The sequence below is a fragment of the Mustela putorius genome, unplaced genomic scaffold, assembly GCF_011764305.1.
Source record: "Mustela putorius furo isolate JIRA1106 unplaced genomic scaffold, ASM1176430v1.1 tig00000874_pilon_pilon_pilon, whole genome shotgun sequence".
NCBI classification, from domain to species: Eukaryota; Metazoa; Chordata; class Mammalia; order Carnivora; family Mustelidae; genus Mustela; species Mustela putorius.
The window spans coordinates 6,088,943-6,107,845 of NW_025421505.1; the positions used below are offsets into that span (position 1 = coordinate 6,088,943).

Sequence of the window (18,903 nt, forward strand, 5' to 3'; positions counted from 1 at the left end):
ATATTTCCAATGCCCAAGGGGATTGCCCTGGAAGGTCTCACACCAGCAATTAAATGCATTGTTTGGAAGTGACAAACATAGCTTCCTGTTACCACTCATTGAGCAGAACAAAATATGGAAACATTCAACAATAAGGAATTAGGAAGCACAATTCTGAGTGACCAGAGAGAGAAATGTTGACATATGTGGCAGATAGCTCTAATAACCACCACAGGGTCTTTCACAAAATAAGCCCAAGTAATGTTTCCAATGTCTTCTCCCTACACTACTCCACCATGGCCCCCACTAGCCTCCTGCCATATTGAACTGCCTGTTCCTTCAATCCACCATGTCTTGTCATACCTGCAATTCACATCTACTGGACCATTGTACTTGGGATGCTCTTCAAAAATAACCACTGTTCTGACCATGGATTAGTTTTGCCTGTTCTTGAACTTCACATAAATGGAACCATACAGAATGTATTCTTGCGCCTGCCTTCTGTTGTCCGTGAGATTCATCTGGCTGGTGGTGGTTGTTGCTTTGTGACTGTGTAGTAGTCCATTGTGTGACTCTGCCACACTTTTTGTATTCATTTTCCTATTTACAGCCCTTTGGGTTATTTTCAGTTTGGGGCTTTTTTGAATGGTTGTTACAAACATTCTTTCGGTGGATTATACGCTCCTTTCTCTTGACTATAAAGAGTGCATCTGGGGCACCTGGGTGGCTCCGCGGGTTAAAGCCTCTGGCTTCGGCTCAGGTCATGATCCCAGAATCCTGGGATCAAGCCCAGAACCGGGCTCTCTGCTCAGTGGGAAGCCTGCTTCCTCTTCTCTCTCTCTGCCTACCTCTCTGCCTATTTGTGATCTCTGTCTGTCAAATAAATAAGTGAAATCTTTAAAAAAAAAAAAAAAAAAAAAGAGTGCATCTGCTGAGTCATTACATAGACATATGCTTAGACATATGCTTTGGAAAACGGACAGTTTTCCAAAGTAGTTGTACCATTTGACACTCCCACCAGCCCTGTAGTTGCTCCACACCCTTCCCAAAACTTGGTACAGTCAGTCTTTTTAATTTTGGCCATTCTGGCAGGTGCATAGCAGTGTTTCACTGTGGTTTGAATTTACGTTTCCACGGTAAGTAGCGCATGCCCATACACTCATTGGACAGCAGGCATTTTCCTTTTCAACAAAGTCTTACCATGTGTGTAGGTCACTGCGGCAATGGGAAATAAACATCACCCAAGCTCTGCAAGATTAACTTGAACGCTTTTGCTTTGGGAAGGATTTTCTTTTCTTTTCTTTTTTTTTTTTTTTTGTTTTTTTTTTTCAAAGATATATATATATATATTTTTAAATTTTTTATTTTTTATAAACATATATTTTTATCTCCAGGGAGGATTTTCTTTAACGTACTAAAAATCTACATAAATATGCAGGCAAACCGTTGCTGCTCTGTGCAAAACCCCGATCAAGGAAATATAGCTGATCAGAAACCAAAGAAGGGGAGGACACAGTTAATAAACACTCATTCACTCAGCAAATATTTCTTAAAAACACGCGTTGTATCTAGGCACTGCCAGGCGCTGAGGTTCAGCAGAGAACAAGCTAGACACTGAGTCAGCCTAGGCCAGAGCTTGCATCTCAGCCTCTCAGGACAAGACAGCATGCTCACGCTGCTGGTGGCTCTTCTCTGTCTTCTGCCCGTCCTAGCCTGAGAACTGCCCCTTCTAGTCCAGGTCCCATTCATCTCTGAGTCCCCATTTCAACACTGCTCACCTGGGGCATGCTCGGTAGCTGAACCCATCTGTTGACTTTATAGATGAAAAATAGGAGATAGAAGCTTCAGAGTACAGATACTGTACCCGATTTTAAAAGTGAAATGCTAACCTGGCATCTTGTCCCAGTTTCAGGACCTTTCCCCTCATGTGCTGCCTCAGGCTGTAATAAATTCCAGAATGTGTTTTATAATAAAGCCCAGGTACTGTCTTGTTCCACGTGCTACCTGCCAAATAAAGCGGCAGATTCAAGTCTGACCTCTCATTTCAGGCGGGATTTTATCACTGTGGATTTTTCCAGAATTGCAAATGATATATATATTTCTAATTCTAAGCATTCTACTAGTCGTTATGCTAAAAACCTAACTGCTCTTGAGGGTTGCCTCGATAGGAAACTACCATGAGTCTCAACCCATGACTATTTTATTCCCTGAAGATCATTTCCTCATAGGCAGGTGGGCCACGTCAGCGGAGTCCACACGGACGTCTTGGTCCCTACCACCTGAAGGCCTCTTTTCTGCATACCATTCCCTGAGAGCTGGCTGCCCCGAGACTCCATAACCTGGTACCGACTCCTCCCTCAAGCCCCCTCCCATTCCTCCAGCTTATCTCTGCTGTCAGAGAAGAATGCAGCCTCCGGCGCTCTTACACTTTTACATTCCGGCTCCAGCACTCAGGGGAAGGGCCCTCAGCAGAGCCGTCTGGCATCTGGAAAGCAGGGCAAGGGTGGCTGGCTGAACCTGCCGCCCAGACCAGCCCCCCTCGGGCCATCCCAGGCTGCTGCCGCTGCGAACAGAGCTGGACAGGACCCCTGGGAAAGCACCAGTTCTGAATCTCAGGGCCAACATATATTATTGGGCTTTATTTCTGGAGTTCTGGGGATGGGAAAGGGGAGAGTAGGATCAGAACGTCCAGAGACTTTGCCTAGCAACTCATCAGGTGTGTCCACTTAGCCATACCTTTGAAAAGGTGAGAAAGACCCACAGTGCTAATGCCAGTGCTGATGAGACCTGGTCCACTATGCAAATGAGCCCAGAGCCCGGTCTAGAATAATGAGAATCAGGCCACCCCTCCTTCTCACTGGATTACTGGGATTCACCTCTGTGACCTCAGGCAATTCAATTGTCCTCCCTAGGGCCCAGCTTCCTCCCTCTAAAATGGACAGGGAAGAGTGGAACCAGACAAGTTGTAAAAGCACTTTTAAGGCCAAAAATCCACATGTCTGATTTTGAACTAAGCCCAGAAAACAAGTGTAGCCAAGTGTATAATTAATTGCTGGCTCTTTTCTTTTTTTTTCCCCCTGCAGGATTTGGTTTCACTAACACTCTGACCTTGTGATCTACTTCCATGAGATCTTTCCTCCCCAAATCCATAAGCGTGTGGGGAATCTGGATTGGAAAAATCTTTATGACTCAGTTCTCTCCCTCCACCCCCATCCCACCCACCAGACCCCTTGTCCACCCTAACCTGAGCTCTTTTGATGCTGGGATGCTGGGGGGGCCTGGGGATTCGGTGTTTAATGTTTGGAGTCCTGTCCCTTCCTCTCCTGGTCACTGCGGAGGACACTGTGACTCGCTGAGTAGTCTTCCTACGCATTTGTGCAATGTTTCTCACACGTGCCAGGTTCAACCCTGGGCACCAGGGCTACTGAGAACAACAACGTGGCTCAAGTCTCAGGAAGTTTAATGCCTATATTAAGGAGACTTGCCAACCCACCTGATGGCAGTTAGCCTGGGTCACCTGGGAGAGGCCCACCAAGGGAGAGCCTGCCTGGGCAAAATCATGAAGGGTGCTGTTGCTGACGTTGTAGACGCTCACTCCTATCAGATTTGTTCGACTCGTGCTCAGGACAAACTAGGAGTGTCAGGGACTTAAAGCCACAAGAAAGAACCCTTGAGCCAACAAGAAGCAGAAGCTAGTGAGTAAATAGCCCCAATTTCTCACCACTTCCTCCTGCGGGGTGCTTCCCCTCATGTTTCTCGGGGGGTCCCAGTGGGATTGACTGAGCTGTTCGTTAACACAGCTACAGTGCTTTCCCTTCCCTGTCTCACTTCCTGCTCCCCTCCATGCTCCTCCGGGTCACCTCCCAAATAAACTACCTGCCCCTAGGTCCTTATCTCAAAAATCAACTCTTTTCTCTCTCTTTTTGGAAGATTTTATTTATTTATTTGAGAGAAAGAGAGAGGGAGCAAGCACTGAGGGAGAAGGAGAAGCAAACTCCCCTCGGAACAGAGAGCCCCTACATGGGGCTCAATCCTAGGACCCTGCGATCATGACCTGAGCCAAAGGCAAACACTCAACTGACTGAGCCACCCAGGTGCCGCTCAAGGTCAACTCTCAAGAGAACCCACAGTAGATATAGAAGAGTAAGCTTATACGGGGAGTCAGGTGGTCAAGGCGGAGAGCATCTCGGCAGAGGGAGCCACCTGGGTAAAGTGATGGAGGGCAGGACATTGCGTGGCATTTGGCATGGCATGGCAAACTTGTTGGTCTCAGGACTTTGTTTGGGACCTTAGCATCCTTGTCCGGGGGGGAGGAACTCTTCAGTCATCTTTTCCTAACCTCCCAGAGGTGTTAGAAGAGAAGGGGTTGAAGAAGAAGGCCGGGGCATCCTGAGAGGTACCCAGAGGCCCTGGCCAGATGTCTGCCTCTGTCCTGGGCCCTCAAGGGTGCAAGAATCTGGCTCTGTTTCTTCTGAAAATGAGCTGCTCACCTATGAAAAGGAATTTCCCACCTGTCCTGGCTTCTTGCATGATTTGGGGCTATCTAAATATTTGGAAAATGTTCTCTTGTGCTTACAGGGCATATTACATGGTCAAATGCTGAGGCCTATGGAAGTCAATATAAAGCAGTGGTTAAGCCAGACAGACTAGGTAGTTGTGTGCTCCAGAACCTAGGCAGCACCTGTGAACCTCAGTTTCCTTATCTGTACCATGGGAATAATAGTACACGCATATGGCACTAGGCTCTGACTATAGTAGATGCCGGATTTTTTTTTTTTTTTTTTTAGATGCTGGATTTTTAAAATATGGCTGTGGTGACAAGCTGAGTGTACCCACTGGGGCAAAGCCAACTGGCTACCTGGGCAAGACCAGGAAGCAAATTCTGCCATGAAGAGTCTGCCACCAACCTCGCCAGCCCACCAAGGGTGTGTTTGCTTGGGTTGGCTATGACAAGAGCAAACCAGATGGCCAAGCTCAGACATCAAGTCATCCTGCCCAGGCCGGGCCTTTGCCACCATGGGTGAGCTAGCCAGCAAGCAGCAGGGAGAAGACATTGGCTCAGAAGGCCTGGGGTTCTGGGCAGTACAGGGAAATTACCTCAGTGGGGTTCCTCAGCCCCCTTGCCCCACTGGTGTGCAGAGGACCCAGCATTGCTCCCTGGGATCCTCTTCTATAGGCTTATGGGAGGGGGGCAGCTTCTTTTCTCTTCAGGGTCTCTGTTTCAGGGTCTCAGTTTGACCCCTCTCGTCTCTCATCTGAGAGCCTTGCCTGTGCTCCCCAAACCCCTGCTGGCCTAGAGGGTTGACCTGGCTGGTTTAACAAGAGAAGGTTAGCAGGGAGGGGCTCTGGGGCCTGGACCCTGGACTTGCATTGCTTTAGGCAGTGTTGTGTAGAACAGGCCTCTCCCCTCCCCCACCTAGAGCAGCTGAAGGAATGCTTCTGAGCAGCAAGACCCGGGCTGGTACTTGGGCTGGTATTTTGAGGCTTTCGGTAGAGAAGTCCTCAAAGGAGATCCCAGGGGACTTGCAATTATCCAATTAGCACAACATGCCAGTCTCCGAGGTGTCCTGGAGTTCCTCAGGGCTGCTCAGATAAGGACTGACGGGGCGGAAAGATCTATGAAGTAAGTTCTGGTCCTTGTCTGTGTACACAATGATGGGGATGATTAACCACCGGCTGGGGCGGGGGCGGGGGTGGGGAAGGTACAAGGAGGGAGGTCAGAAAAAGAGATGGGGGATGGAGCTCAAAGGCTCTCAGACAAAATGACCAGTCTTGGATCTCTGGGGAAGGAGGGCTCTGTCTGCACTAAACAAAGCATATTTAACATCACTGCTTTGGGGAGACCTGGGTAGCCTGGGAGACCTCTTGGTAGCCAGTATCAATCGCCCCAGCCATGCACAGGGCAGCAGCCTTCTTGCTGCATTTCCGCCATCTTTATTTCTCTTCACAAGATAAACAGAGAAACGCACACCCATGCTTTCACCAAACTGGGACCCAGAGAAACCAATCTAACGACTCCTGGGAACGCCTGATCTGGTTTAGTTGCGGGATTTCTCTGCCTTTAGAGTCCATGGTTCTTGGTCCCACTGCTTTGAAGAATGAAGAGGTCGACCAGATGAAGTGTAGTGGGCAGCAAAGCTTACCAAGCGATAGTACAAAGCTCCCAGCGAGGGAGGGGCGGCCCCAGTGGAGCTTCCCCTTGGGGTTCCTAAGTTGAGGGGTTTTCATCAGCTGTGTTAGGGCAGGAAGATCAGAGTCCTCTCCCTCACTGCACCCCTTAGCACCCTCTCCTTGGCCAGGGAGAGCTGCCTCCCTCCCTTTGTCAGGCTCTGGAAAGGCAGTGTAGGGAAAGGTAAAGATGGGGGAGGGCGGGAAGGAAGTGCCAGGCCCAGCGCAGGGGAGGAGGGAAACAGGCCTTGAAAGTGTTGGCTAAGAACCACAGTCTTGGTGGGGAAGGAGGAGCTGCAGAGACTGGAGTATCTCAGGCCCTCTCAGTGGGTGGGGCCTGGAGCAGGAGTACCTGGGAAACAGGCCTCCCTCTGGAATTCGGAGCAGAGCTGCTGTCTAAGTCACGGACCTCTGGAATCTATAAGATAGAGGACTGCAAAGGGGTGCCACACTCCAAAAGGACAGCTTAGGGTGAGTATGACATATTGCCAGACGCATGGACTCCTGGCCCCAGCTTCCAGGATCCTTCTCATTGCCTGGACCCCCAACTAGCAAGAGAGAAGCCCCTCCCCTGGGTGGTTGCTCAGAAATCTGGAGGTCGGCAGAGACAGTGGTAGAGGATACACACCTGCAGAGATGGGGCCATGTGAAAGGGTTTTTGATCTACCCCTACCTGATCTCCCAACTGCCCTAAGAAATTCTGAGGACTCTAGAAACTCCACACCCAGAAAGCTTCACCCACCTCTCCAGGGCAAGGGTGAGCTCAGGGGCTCTGGCTTTTGTTGCTATGACCACTGAACCCAGGTTTACAAGCCTCCCAGCTTTCTGGGGGCTCTTTTCCTCCCAAAAGGCAACTCGGAGTACCATCTCAAGAAAGAGCCCTCTGAAGAGAAAGTTCTGCCCTCAGAACTCATTTTAAACCATGACCTGCAAACCAGGTCAAACGCAAATCCGACTCACCTGTGGCTGGCCCATTAGTTCTAAGGGGAAAAACTGAGGCAACAAAATCTTCCGTAAGTCCCATGTTCCTGTTCCAGCAGAGCTTCTCCTGACTGAGGTCGTTCACCGGCTCATTATTAATAGACGTTTCTGGGGCAGCATCTGTGCACCTGGGGAAAGTTTACGGCAATAAAGGACACAGTCTCTTCCCTCCAGAAGCTCATGCAATGGGGACAAGGGAGGAGGTTACTTGGACGTTCGGGCCCGAGGGGACAGACGTAGGAGGCCTTCTGCAAGAAGTCACTCGTGGATGCTAACCCACAAGTGAATTAGAGGGAGAGGCATCTGGGAGCGGGAAGGTCACAAGGTGCTACAGGAGCTCCCCCCTCATCCCTGCCCCGTCCTTCAGGGAACAGCCAGCCCTTGTGCTTCTCCGCAGAGCAGGGGGATAGAGAGCCACGTCTGCCCCTTCGTTCGGGATTTCTGCGCATTGAAGGGACTGTCTCGCTGTTCTCTCCGCAGCCACGCACCATGTGGTGGGCCCTGCTGGCCCTGCCGGTCCTGCTGCCCACGGCGCTGCGCCTCTGCTTGGCAGGGCCTCCCCAGGAGAGGGGCCCTCTTTTCTGGCTGACTCGGCAGGACTCTCGGGAAAGCGGGGCCGCCAACGCCACGGTCTCGCCCTGCGAGGGGCTGCCCTCCGCGGGAGCGTCGACCTTGACCCTGGCGAACCGCAGCCTGGAGCGTCTGCCCAACTGTCTGCCGCCCGCGCTGCGTAACCTAGACGCCAGCCACAACCTGCTGCGCGCCCTGAGCGCGGCAGAGCTCGGCGCCCTGCCGCAGCTGCAGGTGCTGATGCTGCGCCACAACCGCATCGCCGAGCTGCGCTGGGGCCCCGGCGGGCCGGCGGCGCTGCACACGCTGGACCTCAGCTACAACCAGCTGGCCACGCTGCCGCCGTGCGCCGGGCCCGCGCTGCCCGGCCTCCGCTCGCTGGCGCTCGCCGGGAACCCGCTGCAGACGCTGCAGCCCCGGGCCTTCGCCTGCCTCCCGGCGCTGCGCTTCCTCAACCTCTCTGGCACCGCGCTGGGCCGCGACCTGGGGGCGGGCATCGCCGACGGGGCCTTCGCGGGAGCGGGAGGCGCGCTCGAGGTCCTGGACCTCAGCGGCACGTTCCTGGAGCGCGGTGAGTCCGGGCGGCGCCGGGAGTTGGGAGCCGGGCTGGGCGGGCGCTCCCGGGGCTGGGCCATGAGCTTCCTCCGGGGTGGGGGGTGGGGCGGCGACCAGGGCACCGAGCTCCCCGTGCGGCTCAGAAAGGGCCCCACCTCAGTTTGCAGAGCGCAACAGCCCGGTTCGAAGGGCACAGGGTGGTTAACTTCTGGAGGCCCGAGAGGTGGGGACTGTTAGTAGGGATCTCCGCTTTCCTTAGGAGGGAACCAAGGCGCGCACAGCGGAATGAGCGGCCCGCGGTTTAAGTGGTGATTCCAAATCTGAGCCCGGGCATTTGGGCCCAAAGCCCAGCCTTAGCCACTCTGATTACTGCTACCTAGCGGAGCTGACAAATGCTTGTAGAATGGGGAAGTGGGATCGCTTCGAGGCTGAGTAATGAATGAAGTTAGCACCAAACACTCAGTTTAACCTGAGCATGAATTGGTTGATCTTTCTACTTGGTTTGGCTCAAGTGGTTTCTGTGAACGTTGAATCGTCAAACAAGACACATGCACTTGGCATGTTTTAACTGATTCACTAGGGTGGTTTTATTTAAAAACAACAGCAACACTATATATGCCTATAATCACCTATTTCAATGTGGACAGAAAAAAAAGAGCGAGAATGGAAAACAGGGAAAGTAGCACATTTTCCACTTGTTGGGGGAGCCACAAAATTAGGTTTCGGCCTTGATCTCATCTCCCCCTTCCTTACCCCTCTCAAAACCACCCCCACTTCTGGTAGCCCTCAGAGTGAAATCTGGGGTAGTTCCCTGTGAAGTTTAACAAGAGGATGGGCAACAGCAGCCTTGGAGACAGTGTCCTGGGTTCAAGTCCTCATGCCATCCCTCCCCAGCTGAGTGGCCCTGGACCTGTCTTTGACTTTAGCTGCCCCAGGGCTGGAAGAAAGGAAGGCAGGCAGGCAGCCTAGTCTCTAAGGGCTCTTCCAACTGAAACGGTCTATGCTTCTGAGATTCCCAAAGCTGTTAATTGTCCATGCTCATCAATGACCTTTATGACTCACCTCGTCCATCTCCTCCTTTCCTTAATGCTGTGCTGGCCTCACGGGTTTGTGCCTTCCTGGGTAGTGGACAGTTTCCCCCTCTGTATTTCAGTTCAGTCAGGGTGGATCAGAGACCTGCCGAAACTCACCTCTCTCCACCTGAGGAAGATGCCCAGGCTGCGGACCCTGGAGGCAGCCATTTTCAAGATGACCCCCAACCTGCAGCAGCTGGATTGTCAAGACTCGTCCGCCCTGACTTCTGTCCACACCCAGCTCTTCCAAGACACTCCTCGCCTACAGGTCCTTCTATTCCAGAAGTAAGTGGTTTTTTTTCTTCTTCTTCTTTTTTTTAAAAAATATTTTATTTATTTGACAGATGGAGATCACAAGTAGGCAGAAAGGCAGGCAGAGAGAGAGGAGGAAGCAGGCTCCCTGCTGAGCAGAGAGCCTGATGCGGCGCTCGGTCCTAGGACCCTGATATCATGACTTGGTCCAAAAACAGAGGCTTCACCCACTGAGCCACCTAGGCACCTCCCCAGAAGTGTTTTAGTTCTAAGACACATGTGAATTCTGTAACTGATTTCTGCCCACTACACTAAACTGAACAGATGTAACCATTTATAGCGCTAATCAGACCTTCATTCCTCTCCCTCTTCTCCTTTGCATCCTCGCTGGACTTCTGTTCTTCTTCCTCCTTTGGGTGATATCTCGGCCAGGTACCAGATAGTCCAGTGGCCTAATAGCCATGCAACTCAGTCTTGTCCAGAGTAAGAGTAAAACCCCAAACTCTCATGCGTGTAAAGTTTCCTTTAAGCCCAGGTTGAGAAACTTGCTGTGGGAAGAGGGCAGGAGGCATCAGGGTCTTCTGTTACTGGATCCACCTGCTCCCCCCCACCCACCTGCAAGAGTTTATGCAATTCGGCCCTTCCAAGGTTTGAATGGGTCTAGGGAGGAAAGGTGAGAGGATAGAAGTATCCTACTTGCAGTTGGGGTCCAGGGTCTGTCCTTTCAAGCCTGGTTGTCCAAAGTGTCACTGTACTCCCCCTCCTGACCTGACTTCCGCAGGAAGGGCAGCATACCTACCTTTGAAGGTGAGCCCAGACCACCTCCTTTCCTAGGGGCCCACATCTGGACCCATGAAGCACCTTTGCCCCTCATCACTTTCAAAGTAGCCACTTTTCTCTTTTCTCTGCTAGCACCTGCCATAACCCGAGTATTCACTTTGGGGTTTGGCGTGGGAACAAAGGAAACAGAACACGCAGAGCACTTAGCTCAGTGCCTGACATATTACGGTACTTGCTGTACCGTTCGTGATGATACGGTGGTGGTGAAGAAGGTGATGGGGATGATGGCCATAACAGTGGTGGTGGTGACGGTGATGTTGTTGGTAATGATGGTGAGTTGGGGACAGTGAGGGTAATCGTGATGGTAGTGATGTTGGTGAAAGGGATATTAGCCTCTTGGGCTCCGACTCCTCTTCTGAGCCTCAGACTCCTATGGAAGGTATCAGATGTGGAGCCATGCTGCCCCGGCTCAAATCCTGACCCCATCCCTGGTCACAACACCCCGCCTTCGCAGACCCCAGGGTAAGAACACTTACACCATCCAGTCACCACATTCAGCCAAGGGGTCTGTCTAAATCATAATCTGATTGAGTCTCCTGCCAAATGAAAACCTTGCGGTGACTTCTGTGGTTGAAGGAGGAGGTTTAATCCCTTCTGGCTCATCTTAGGCTTCCCCACCCCCAGTGTAACACCTGTGTTCCAGCCAGGGCGTGAGGAAGGAGCCAGCCACTTGCTTTCTTGGTGCTCTCAAGTGTCTCCATCTGCCCTGCTGGACCCTCTCCCCCCTTTTAGCCTGGCCTACTCTCTGCTCTCCTTAGCTCACCCACAGCCTTCCCTGGGGGGCCTGTGTTAAATAGTCATATTGGGTTCCCTGGCATGGCCACCTCCCACCAGTGAGGGGATGGCCACCTTCCTGGCTGTTCTGCCCACCCAGTGTGCCCAAAGCCTTCCACAGTCCCCTCTGACATGCAGGAGGGAGGGGCAATAGTTCAGCAAAAAAGTGAAAAGAGGGGGCACCTGAGTGGCTCAGTTGGTTAAGCATCTGCCTTCAACTCAGGTCATGATCCCAGCAATCCTGGGATTGAGCCCCATGTTGGGCTCTCTGCTCAGTGGGGACTCTGCTTCTCCCACTCCCTGCTGCCCCCCCCCCTGCTTTTTCTCTCTCTCTTTGCCAAATAAATAAATAAAATCTTAAAAGGAGGGGCACCTGGGTGACTCAGTGGGTTAAAGCCTCTGCCTTCTGCTTAGGTCATGATCCCAGGGTCCTGGGATTGAGTCCCACATCAGGCTCTCTGCTCAGCAGGGAGCCTGCTTCCTCACCACCCCCCTGCCTGCCTCTGCCTACTTGTGATCTCTGTCTGTCAAATAAATAAAATCTAAAAAAAAAAAAAAAAAATCGAAAATAGGTTATTTAGGAGAGCAAATGAACCTTCTTTCACACTAGGGCTCTGTAAGTTACAATGTGACCCACACCAGGATGTGAGCCAGGCCCTCCTGTACCTCCATGTAGGTGGTGATTCGAATTGATTTCATCACATGCAAGCCACACTGGTGGCAGAAAGGGACACCGGATAAGGAAAGGATTCATTTTCCTTATCTGTAGAATGAGCAGAATATCATTCTCTCACTGATTTGTCACTGAGATAATGACTGTAAAGCCCTGGGGAACCTTACCTGCTCAAAAAGAGGACAATCCTTTCCCCCTCTCCCCCTTCAGGCAAAATGAAAAATATTTCCTTGGGATGCTGAAGCGCTAAGTGATCTCTGATTCTAAGATTTCCACTCTGGCTCTGTGAAATCGGCTGAAAGCAAGCATGCATATATGTATATATTCATTTATGTGCTTTACATTTCCATGTGGACACACCTCTTTGCAATGTGACTTGGCAGCTCCTCCCATCAAGAACTGGAGTCTATCCTCCACCTCTTGAAGCTGCACTTGGCCATGTGACTTGCTTAGGCGAGTGGGACATTAGCAAAAGTGACCCAAGCAGAGGCTTGAAAGCAGTTGAGGATTGGAGCTTTTCCCTTCCTGGGAAGCCCACCTGGGAGCCCGCCTCCCTCCCCGCCCTCCACCACCCTGTGCACTAGGCTGGGCTAGCCTCCTGAATGATGAGGAGTGTATGGAGGGAGGCCCCAGCAAACCTAGTTGAGGCTCCATATATGTGAGGCTATCCTAAATCTTCCAGCCCCAGCTGAGCTCGCTTGGACCACAAGAACCACAGAATCAGGAGAAAGAACAGATCTTTGTTGTTTTAAGCTACTAAGTTTTGGGGAGATTTCTACTCAGCAAGAGCATGATACACTCCAGCGAGGCATCTTCCAAAGGACTGGTGGTTGAGTACCATCAGCAACAGCTCAACTGCAATAGCCCATATTCCAGAGTGCTCTCATTAAGAACTTCTGCCATTTCTTGTGACTGGTCTATTATAAATGGTGTCATTGTCATAGACTCTTGGCGATATAACACATGGGCAGGGGAATACTGTCTCCATTTAATAGGAGGAGTGAGAGTGACTGAGTTGGTTGGGATCTCCGCTTTACAGATGACCAAACAAAAAAAAAAAGGTAGTCCAAGGTCCTTAAAGAGTTTCGTCCAAAGTAGTATCCTCTAAGCCCTAACAGAATGGTTTTGCAGTGACACCACCATGGCTCTCTGGATATTGTTTTGACTAGGTTTTTAAAGCCTGACTTGATTTTTTTTTATGTTTCAGCTGTAACTTGAGTTCTTTCCCTCCGTGGAGCCTGCATTCCTCCCAAGTCCTGTCCATCAGCCTCTTTGGCAACCCCCTCATTTGCAGCTGTGAATTGTCCTGGCTCCTCAGGGATGCAAAGAAGACTGTCCTAAGCAGGTAACATACTTACAAAGCAGATGACTAAGAGGTGAGCCGAAATTCTCACAGCTTATGGCTTGCCCTTCTTGAGCAGGTTGGCATAGTGGCAGGGAGAGCATGGAGGAACAGACAGGATGGTTTTAATGGGTCGAGACAGGAGGTGGGGCCTCTCATCTCCACTCGCATCTCATTGGCCAGATGTTGGTCGCAGGCCACACCTACTACAGGGGAGGCTGGGTAATGTATTCTAGGTTTGTGCCCAGTATGGGGGAAAATGGGCTAAGTCAACAGCTAGATTGTCTCTGCTGAGACAGGCTTATCTGTATTCCATTTTACTGATGGGTTGGGTTGGGGCCCAAAGAGATGAAGTGTTTGCTTGGGTTCATGCAGCTGTTGGGTGGAGGAGGCAGGATCTATTTGCCTCCACTACTGGGCTCCACTAGGGAGTCCCCAAGATGCAGCCTGGTCCCCTGCATCATTTAGTCCAAGGCCAATGGGCTTACAGAGCTCTTGTGGACAGGGAAAAACAAGTCCTTCAAGGACTTCCCATTGACTGTTGGCTAGAAGGGCTGTTTTTGCCATGGGGAGCCATGCTCAGGCTGGCTACCAGAAAACACTCAAACCAGCTCCACCAGCCCCTCTAGCTCACTTTAGGAGACATTCCCTCCATCCTCTGTGAAGTGGGGATCAGTCTACCCCCCACCTCCTCATGTTATCTCCAAAGATAAGGACCCCGGCCCTTTGCAGGGAAGGGTCTCATTACAGTATTAATGAAGAGACTGAGAGTGTAACCTCTGCACACCACTACTACTCTTGATTTTGGCTGCATTACTGAACCTCTCTGTGCCTCTGTTCCCCACCATAAAATCGGGAGAATAGTGGCTACCTCATAAAGCTCTAAAGATTAAATTAGTTGATACAGTAAAGTGCTAACAGTAGTCACTGGCATATGGCAAGAACTTAGAAAATGTTAGCTGGTATGAGTATTACTACTAGTACTCAGCCCGGAAGTAGATAGGTGACAACAAAATGGCAGACTACACTTGGAGAATCAGAGCCACCATTCACAAACCTGCCCTGGGTTTAGGTTCTGCCACTTGCTATCTTGGGCAATTAGTTCCTTTTTTTTTTTTTCTTTTTTTAAAGATTTTATTTATTTGACAGACAGATCACAAATAGGCAGAGAGGCAGGCAGAGAGACGGGGGAAGCAGGCTCCCCACTGAGCAGAGAGCCCAACATGGGGCTCGATCCCAGGACCTTGAGATCATGACCTGAGCCAAAGGCAGAGGCTTAGTCCACTGAGCCATCCAGGCGTCCCGGTTAGTTGCTTTTGCTGAGCTTCTGTTTCTTTCTCTGCTCAATGGAAATGATGAGGGAAGCCTACTCCACTGGTTGCCCTAGGGGTCAGAGAAGTGAGGGATGGAGAGTGTGTGGTCGGTGGGACCTAGCAGACATGTTTGGGTTTGAGAGGGATTGTCTGCACTGAGGACTCAAACACCTTCTAACTGGTTGGTCTCCCCTCTAGGGCAGCAGACACTGTGTGTGTACCGGCTTCAGGATCCCAAGACCTCTTCTCAGCCCCTCTTTCGCTGTCCCAGCTGCCCACTGTGTGTCATCTGGACCAAAGCACCACCCTCAATTCCAGCTCGCCCCCGGCCGTTCCCCTCACCCACCAACCGTCAGCGCAGGGTCTCACCACCCCATGGAGCACAGCTCCTTCCACTCGACCTGTGGAAGCTGGACAGAGTGTCACCAAGCCCCTCTCCTTCTCCACGGATTCCACCACACAAACCGCATGGTCCCACAGTGGCATCAAAGTGGGGACCACCCGCTCCATGGCCATCCCCACAGCAGATTCTAGCACCTCCAGCGCTCCGCGCAGGGCTGCAAACACAGCTGGGGCAGAGCACCAAGAGCACGCTGCCACGCTGGTCCATGCGCCTCACGTGTCAGCTGCTTCCACCCCCTCGGCCGGCAAACACCCTGGGCTCTTCCCTACCCCCTGGAGCCAGGTGCAGACGCCCCAGCCCGACTACAGGGCACAGGCCACCCTGCAGGCGCCTCACCCGAGTCCTTCTGAGGGCGGGATTCCAGTCTTGCTGTTGGACGAATCTAGTGAGGAGGAGGAGGAGGAGGGGCAGAAGGAGGAGGTGGGAGCACCTCCCCAGGATGTCCCCTGTGATTACCACCCCTGCAAGCACCTGCAGACCCCATGTGCGGAGCTGCAAAGGCGCTCACGGTGTCGATGCCCCGGGCTCAGCGGGGAGGACAGCCTCCCGGACCCCCCCAGGCTGCAGGCAGTGACCGAGACCACTGACACATCGGCCCTCGTGCACTGGTGCGCCCCGAACTCGGTGGTGCACGGCTACCAGATCCACTACTCTCCTGAGGGCTGGGCAGAAAACCAGTCGGTGACCGTGGTGGCGGACATCTATGCCACCGCCCGGCAGCACCCCCTGTATGGGCTCTCACCGGGCACCATGTACCGCGTGTGCATCCTGGCCGCCAACCGCGCGGGCCTGAGCCAGCCTGTCCAGGCCTCGGGCTGGACGCGGGCGTGCGCCGCCTTCACCACCAAGCCCAGCTTTGTGCTGGTCTTCGCGGGGCTGTGCACTGCCTGCGGCCTCCTGCTCATCACCACCCTGCTGCTGGCATCATGTCTGTGTCGCCGCAGCAGAACGGTGCGCCTGCAGTGCTACAACACGCACCTGGTGGCCTACAAAAACCCAGCCTTCGACTACCCGCTGAAGCTCCAGACGCTCAGTTAGCTCCGCGCCCCCTCCTCCACTGGAGCTTAAGAACTAGCCGCCCATGTTTAGAAAAGAAGAGACAGAGGGTCAAAGAGGACCCTGTCAGCTCAGAATGCCTCTGTGAATTTCTGCGAAGCCAGCACTCTTGCGGCACAAAGGGAACTTGCTATGCAGTTTCTCTGTCCGGGGAACCACTGCTTTCCCTGCCGTGTTCTCTGCCCAGAAACGTTACAGTTCACACCAGACCACTCCCGTTGCCATAGCGCAGCCTTGTGTGTTGTTGTTTTTCAGCAGTCCATGCCCCTTGGAGTCCAGTCGAATAGATTGGGTGTGTAAGTAGGAAGAGATAAAACAGTTCACACAATTCAGTCTCTTTTGCCATTCTGGAAGTGACATCCTCAAGTCATTTCAGGGACGTTCCCTCTGGTCAAGCTTCTGGCTAAAGCACGTGGTATTCAAGGAATCAACTCCTGTGGATTCTTAATCTGAGAACTGGGGTAAGGGAGAACTACTGGTTATGTTTCCTGAGGCTGCCTGGGGTTTATTGCGTCTCTTGGCAAAAAAAAAAATGTGCTTTTAGCTTTGTAGTTAAAACTGCAGTCTTCTGGGAACCTCTGTGAAACACAAGGACAAGCTGTCCTTTTTAAAGTCATTGTCTACTGGACTTCTCCAGAGTGTAAGTGGTCAAAGAAACTACGAACTCCTTTTCTTAAAAAAGCGCAATAGGATCACTTCCGGGATTTGGTCTTTTAAGAGAAGAGATGAACAAAAAAGAACGTCAAGGCTCTAGCTAGAAGCCAAAGCATTTGCTCTCCATTGCATCAAACAGTGCCTTCATGATTTGTATCTGAGTGTGGGCAACGCCTTTCAACACCTTTTCACTTGTATACCAATGTTAAAAAAAGCATTTTTTATAAAATTACAATGTGTATCATTACTTCTAGATTTTAATTTTCTAAGTTAGTACTTATTTCACTTTTCTGTGACTACTGGAACAATTACCACAAATCAGGTGGGTTAAAACAACAGAAATCTGTTCTTACAGTTCAGGCCAGAAAACCACAACCAAAGTATCAGCAGGAGTGGTTTCTTCTGGAGACTCAGAACTATTCCCTGCCTGTTCTGGTTGCTGGCTGTCCTGGGTGCTCCTTGGTTTGCAAATAAATCCAATCGATGCCTTCATTGTCTTATGGCATTCTCTGCGTCCAAACTTCCCTCTTTTAAGAAAGTATTTCTCCCCCCATCTTTACAGAGATATAACTGACATATAAGTTTGTGTAAGTTCATGGTGTGCAATCTGATTTGATACACGTATATATTGGGAAATGATTATAAAAAAAGTTCCCTTCACTTCACATGGGTACCTTTTTTTTTTTTTAAAGATTTTATTTATTTATTTGTCAGAGAGAGAGAGGGGGAGAGAGCGAGTACAGGCGGACAGAATGGTAGGCAGAGGGAGAAGCAGGCTCCCTGCTGAGCAAGGAGCCCGATGCGGGACTCGATCCCAGCGTCCTGGGATCATGACCTGAGCCGAAGGCAGCTGCTTAACCAACTGAGCCACCCAGGCGTCCCACACATGGATACCTTTTTGTGTGTGGTAAGAACTTTGAAGACCTACTACTTTCTAAGCAACTTTCAGGTATACATTATTAACTATAATCATTGTGCTGTCTTCTGGGGATCATTGTCATTTCCAGAACTTACTCATAACTGGAAGTTTGTACCCTTTGACCACATTCACCCATTGTCTCCCACTCCTATGAACCACCAATCTACTGCTGTTTCTAGGAGTTGGGTTTTTTATTTTTAAGATTCCACATATAAGTGGAATCATACAGAATTTGTTCTACTCTGCCTTATCTCACTTCAGTATAATGCCCTCAAGTTCCATCTACGTTGTTGCAAATGGCAGGGTTTCCATTTTTATGGCTGAATAATAAACATCACTCTGTGTCTCTCTGTATTTATACCACATTGTATCCATTCATCCATTGACACGGGTTCCTTCCATGTCTTGGCTATTGTAAATAATGCTGTGGTGAACATAGAGTGCATATCTTCAAGATGATTTCATTTCCTTCCGGGATATACCCAGAAGTCAAACTTCTCTTTTTAAAATTATTTTTATTAACATATAATGTATTATGTGCCCCAGGGGTACAGGTCTGTGAATCATCAGGCTTAAACATTTCACGGCACTCACCATAGCACATACCCTCCAAATTTTTGTCTTCTAATAAGGACAACAGGCATTAGATTATGGCCTACACAAAGCCAGTAGGACTTCATCCTAACATGATTACATCTGCAAAGATCCCATTTCTAAGTAAGGTCACATTCACAAGTACCAGGGCTTAGAACTGAACATTATCTTTTGGGGAGAAACAATTCAATCCCAAAGACCATTTATTTCTGTTTAAAAAAAAAAAAAATCAAGTTTGGGCACCTGGGTAGCTCAGCCGGTGAAGTGTCTGCCTTTGGCTCAGGTCATGATCTCAGGGTCCTGGCATCCAGCCCCAGGTCAGGTTCCCTGCTCAGTAGAGAGGCTGCTTCTCCCTCTCCCTCCCTCCCTGCCACCCCAGGCTCATGCTCTAATAAATAAAATCTTTAAAAAAAAAAAATTAAGTTTGGGTACCTGGGAGGCTCAGTTAAGTGTCTGCCTTTGGCTCATGTCATGATCCCAGGGTCCTGGCATTGAACCCTGTGTCTGGTTCCCTGCTCAGTGGGGAGTCTGCTTCTGCCCCTCCCCCCGGCTTGTGCGCTAATAAATTTACTCTTCAATTAAAAAAAAACAAAAATCAAGCCTGATTCCCACATATCTTGCTTCCAAAATGTGCTGAGGCACAAAAACCATGCTGCAGAAACTCAATATACCCAAATCTCACCTCAATAGGTGTTTAAAGTTTTGAAAAGGCTTTCCAAAATTCTAAGATGGATCCCAAGTTTCATCAGGTATGTAA

General features: G+C 50.7%; 1 protein-coding gene across 1 annotated transcript; it reads left to right on the forward strand.

Moving 5' to 3' along the window:
• Positions 1-6,479: 6,479 nt before the first annotated feature.
• Positions 6,480-17,125, forward strand: LRRN4 (leucine rich repeat neuronal 4). Its single transcript, XM_004751535.3, has 5 exons — positions 6,480-6,618; positions 7,609-8,269; positions 9,407-9,611; positions 13,073-13,210; positions 14,719-17,125. The coding sequence occupies exons 2-5, from the start codon at positions 7,618-7,620 to the stop codon at positions 15,959-15,961; spliced, it is 2,238 nt and encodes a 745-aa protein (XP_004751592.1). The 5' UTR covers positions 6,480-6,618; positions 7,609-7,617; the 3' UTR covers positions 15,962-17,125.
• The last annotated feature ends 1,778 nt before the right edge of the window (positions 17,126-18,903 follow it).

Coding starts and splice junctions, on each gene's coding strand:
- LRRN4 (XM_004751535.3), top strand. CDS start 7,618: ATGTGGTGGGCCCTGCTGGCCCTGCCGGTCCTGCTGCCCACGGCGCTG. Junction 8,270..9,406: donor CGGCACGTTCCTGGAGCGCG/GTGAGTCCGGGC, acceptor TCTGTATTTCAG/TTCAGTCAGGGTGGATCAGA. Junction 13,211..14,718: donor AAGAAGACTGTCCTAAGCAG/GTAACATACTTA, acceptor TCTCCCCTCTAG/GGCAGCAGACACTGTGTGTG.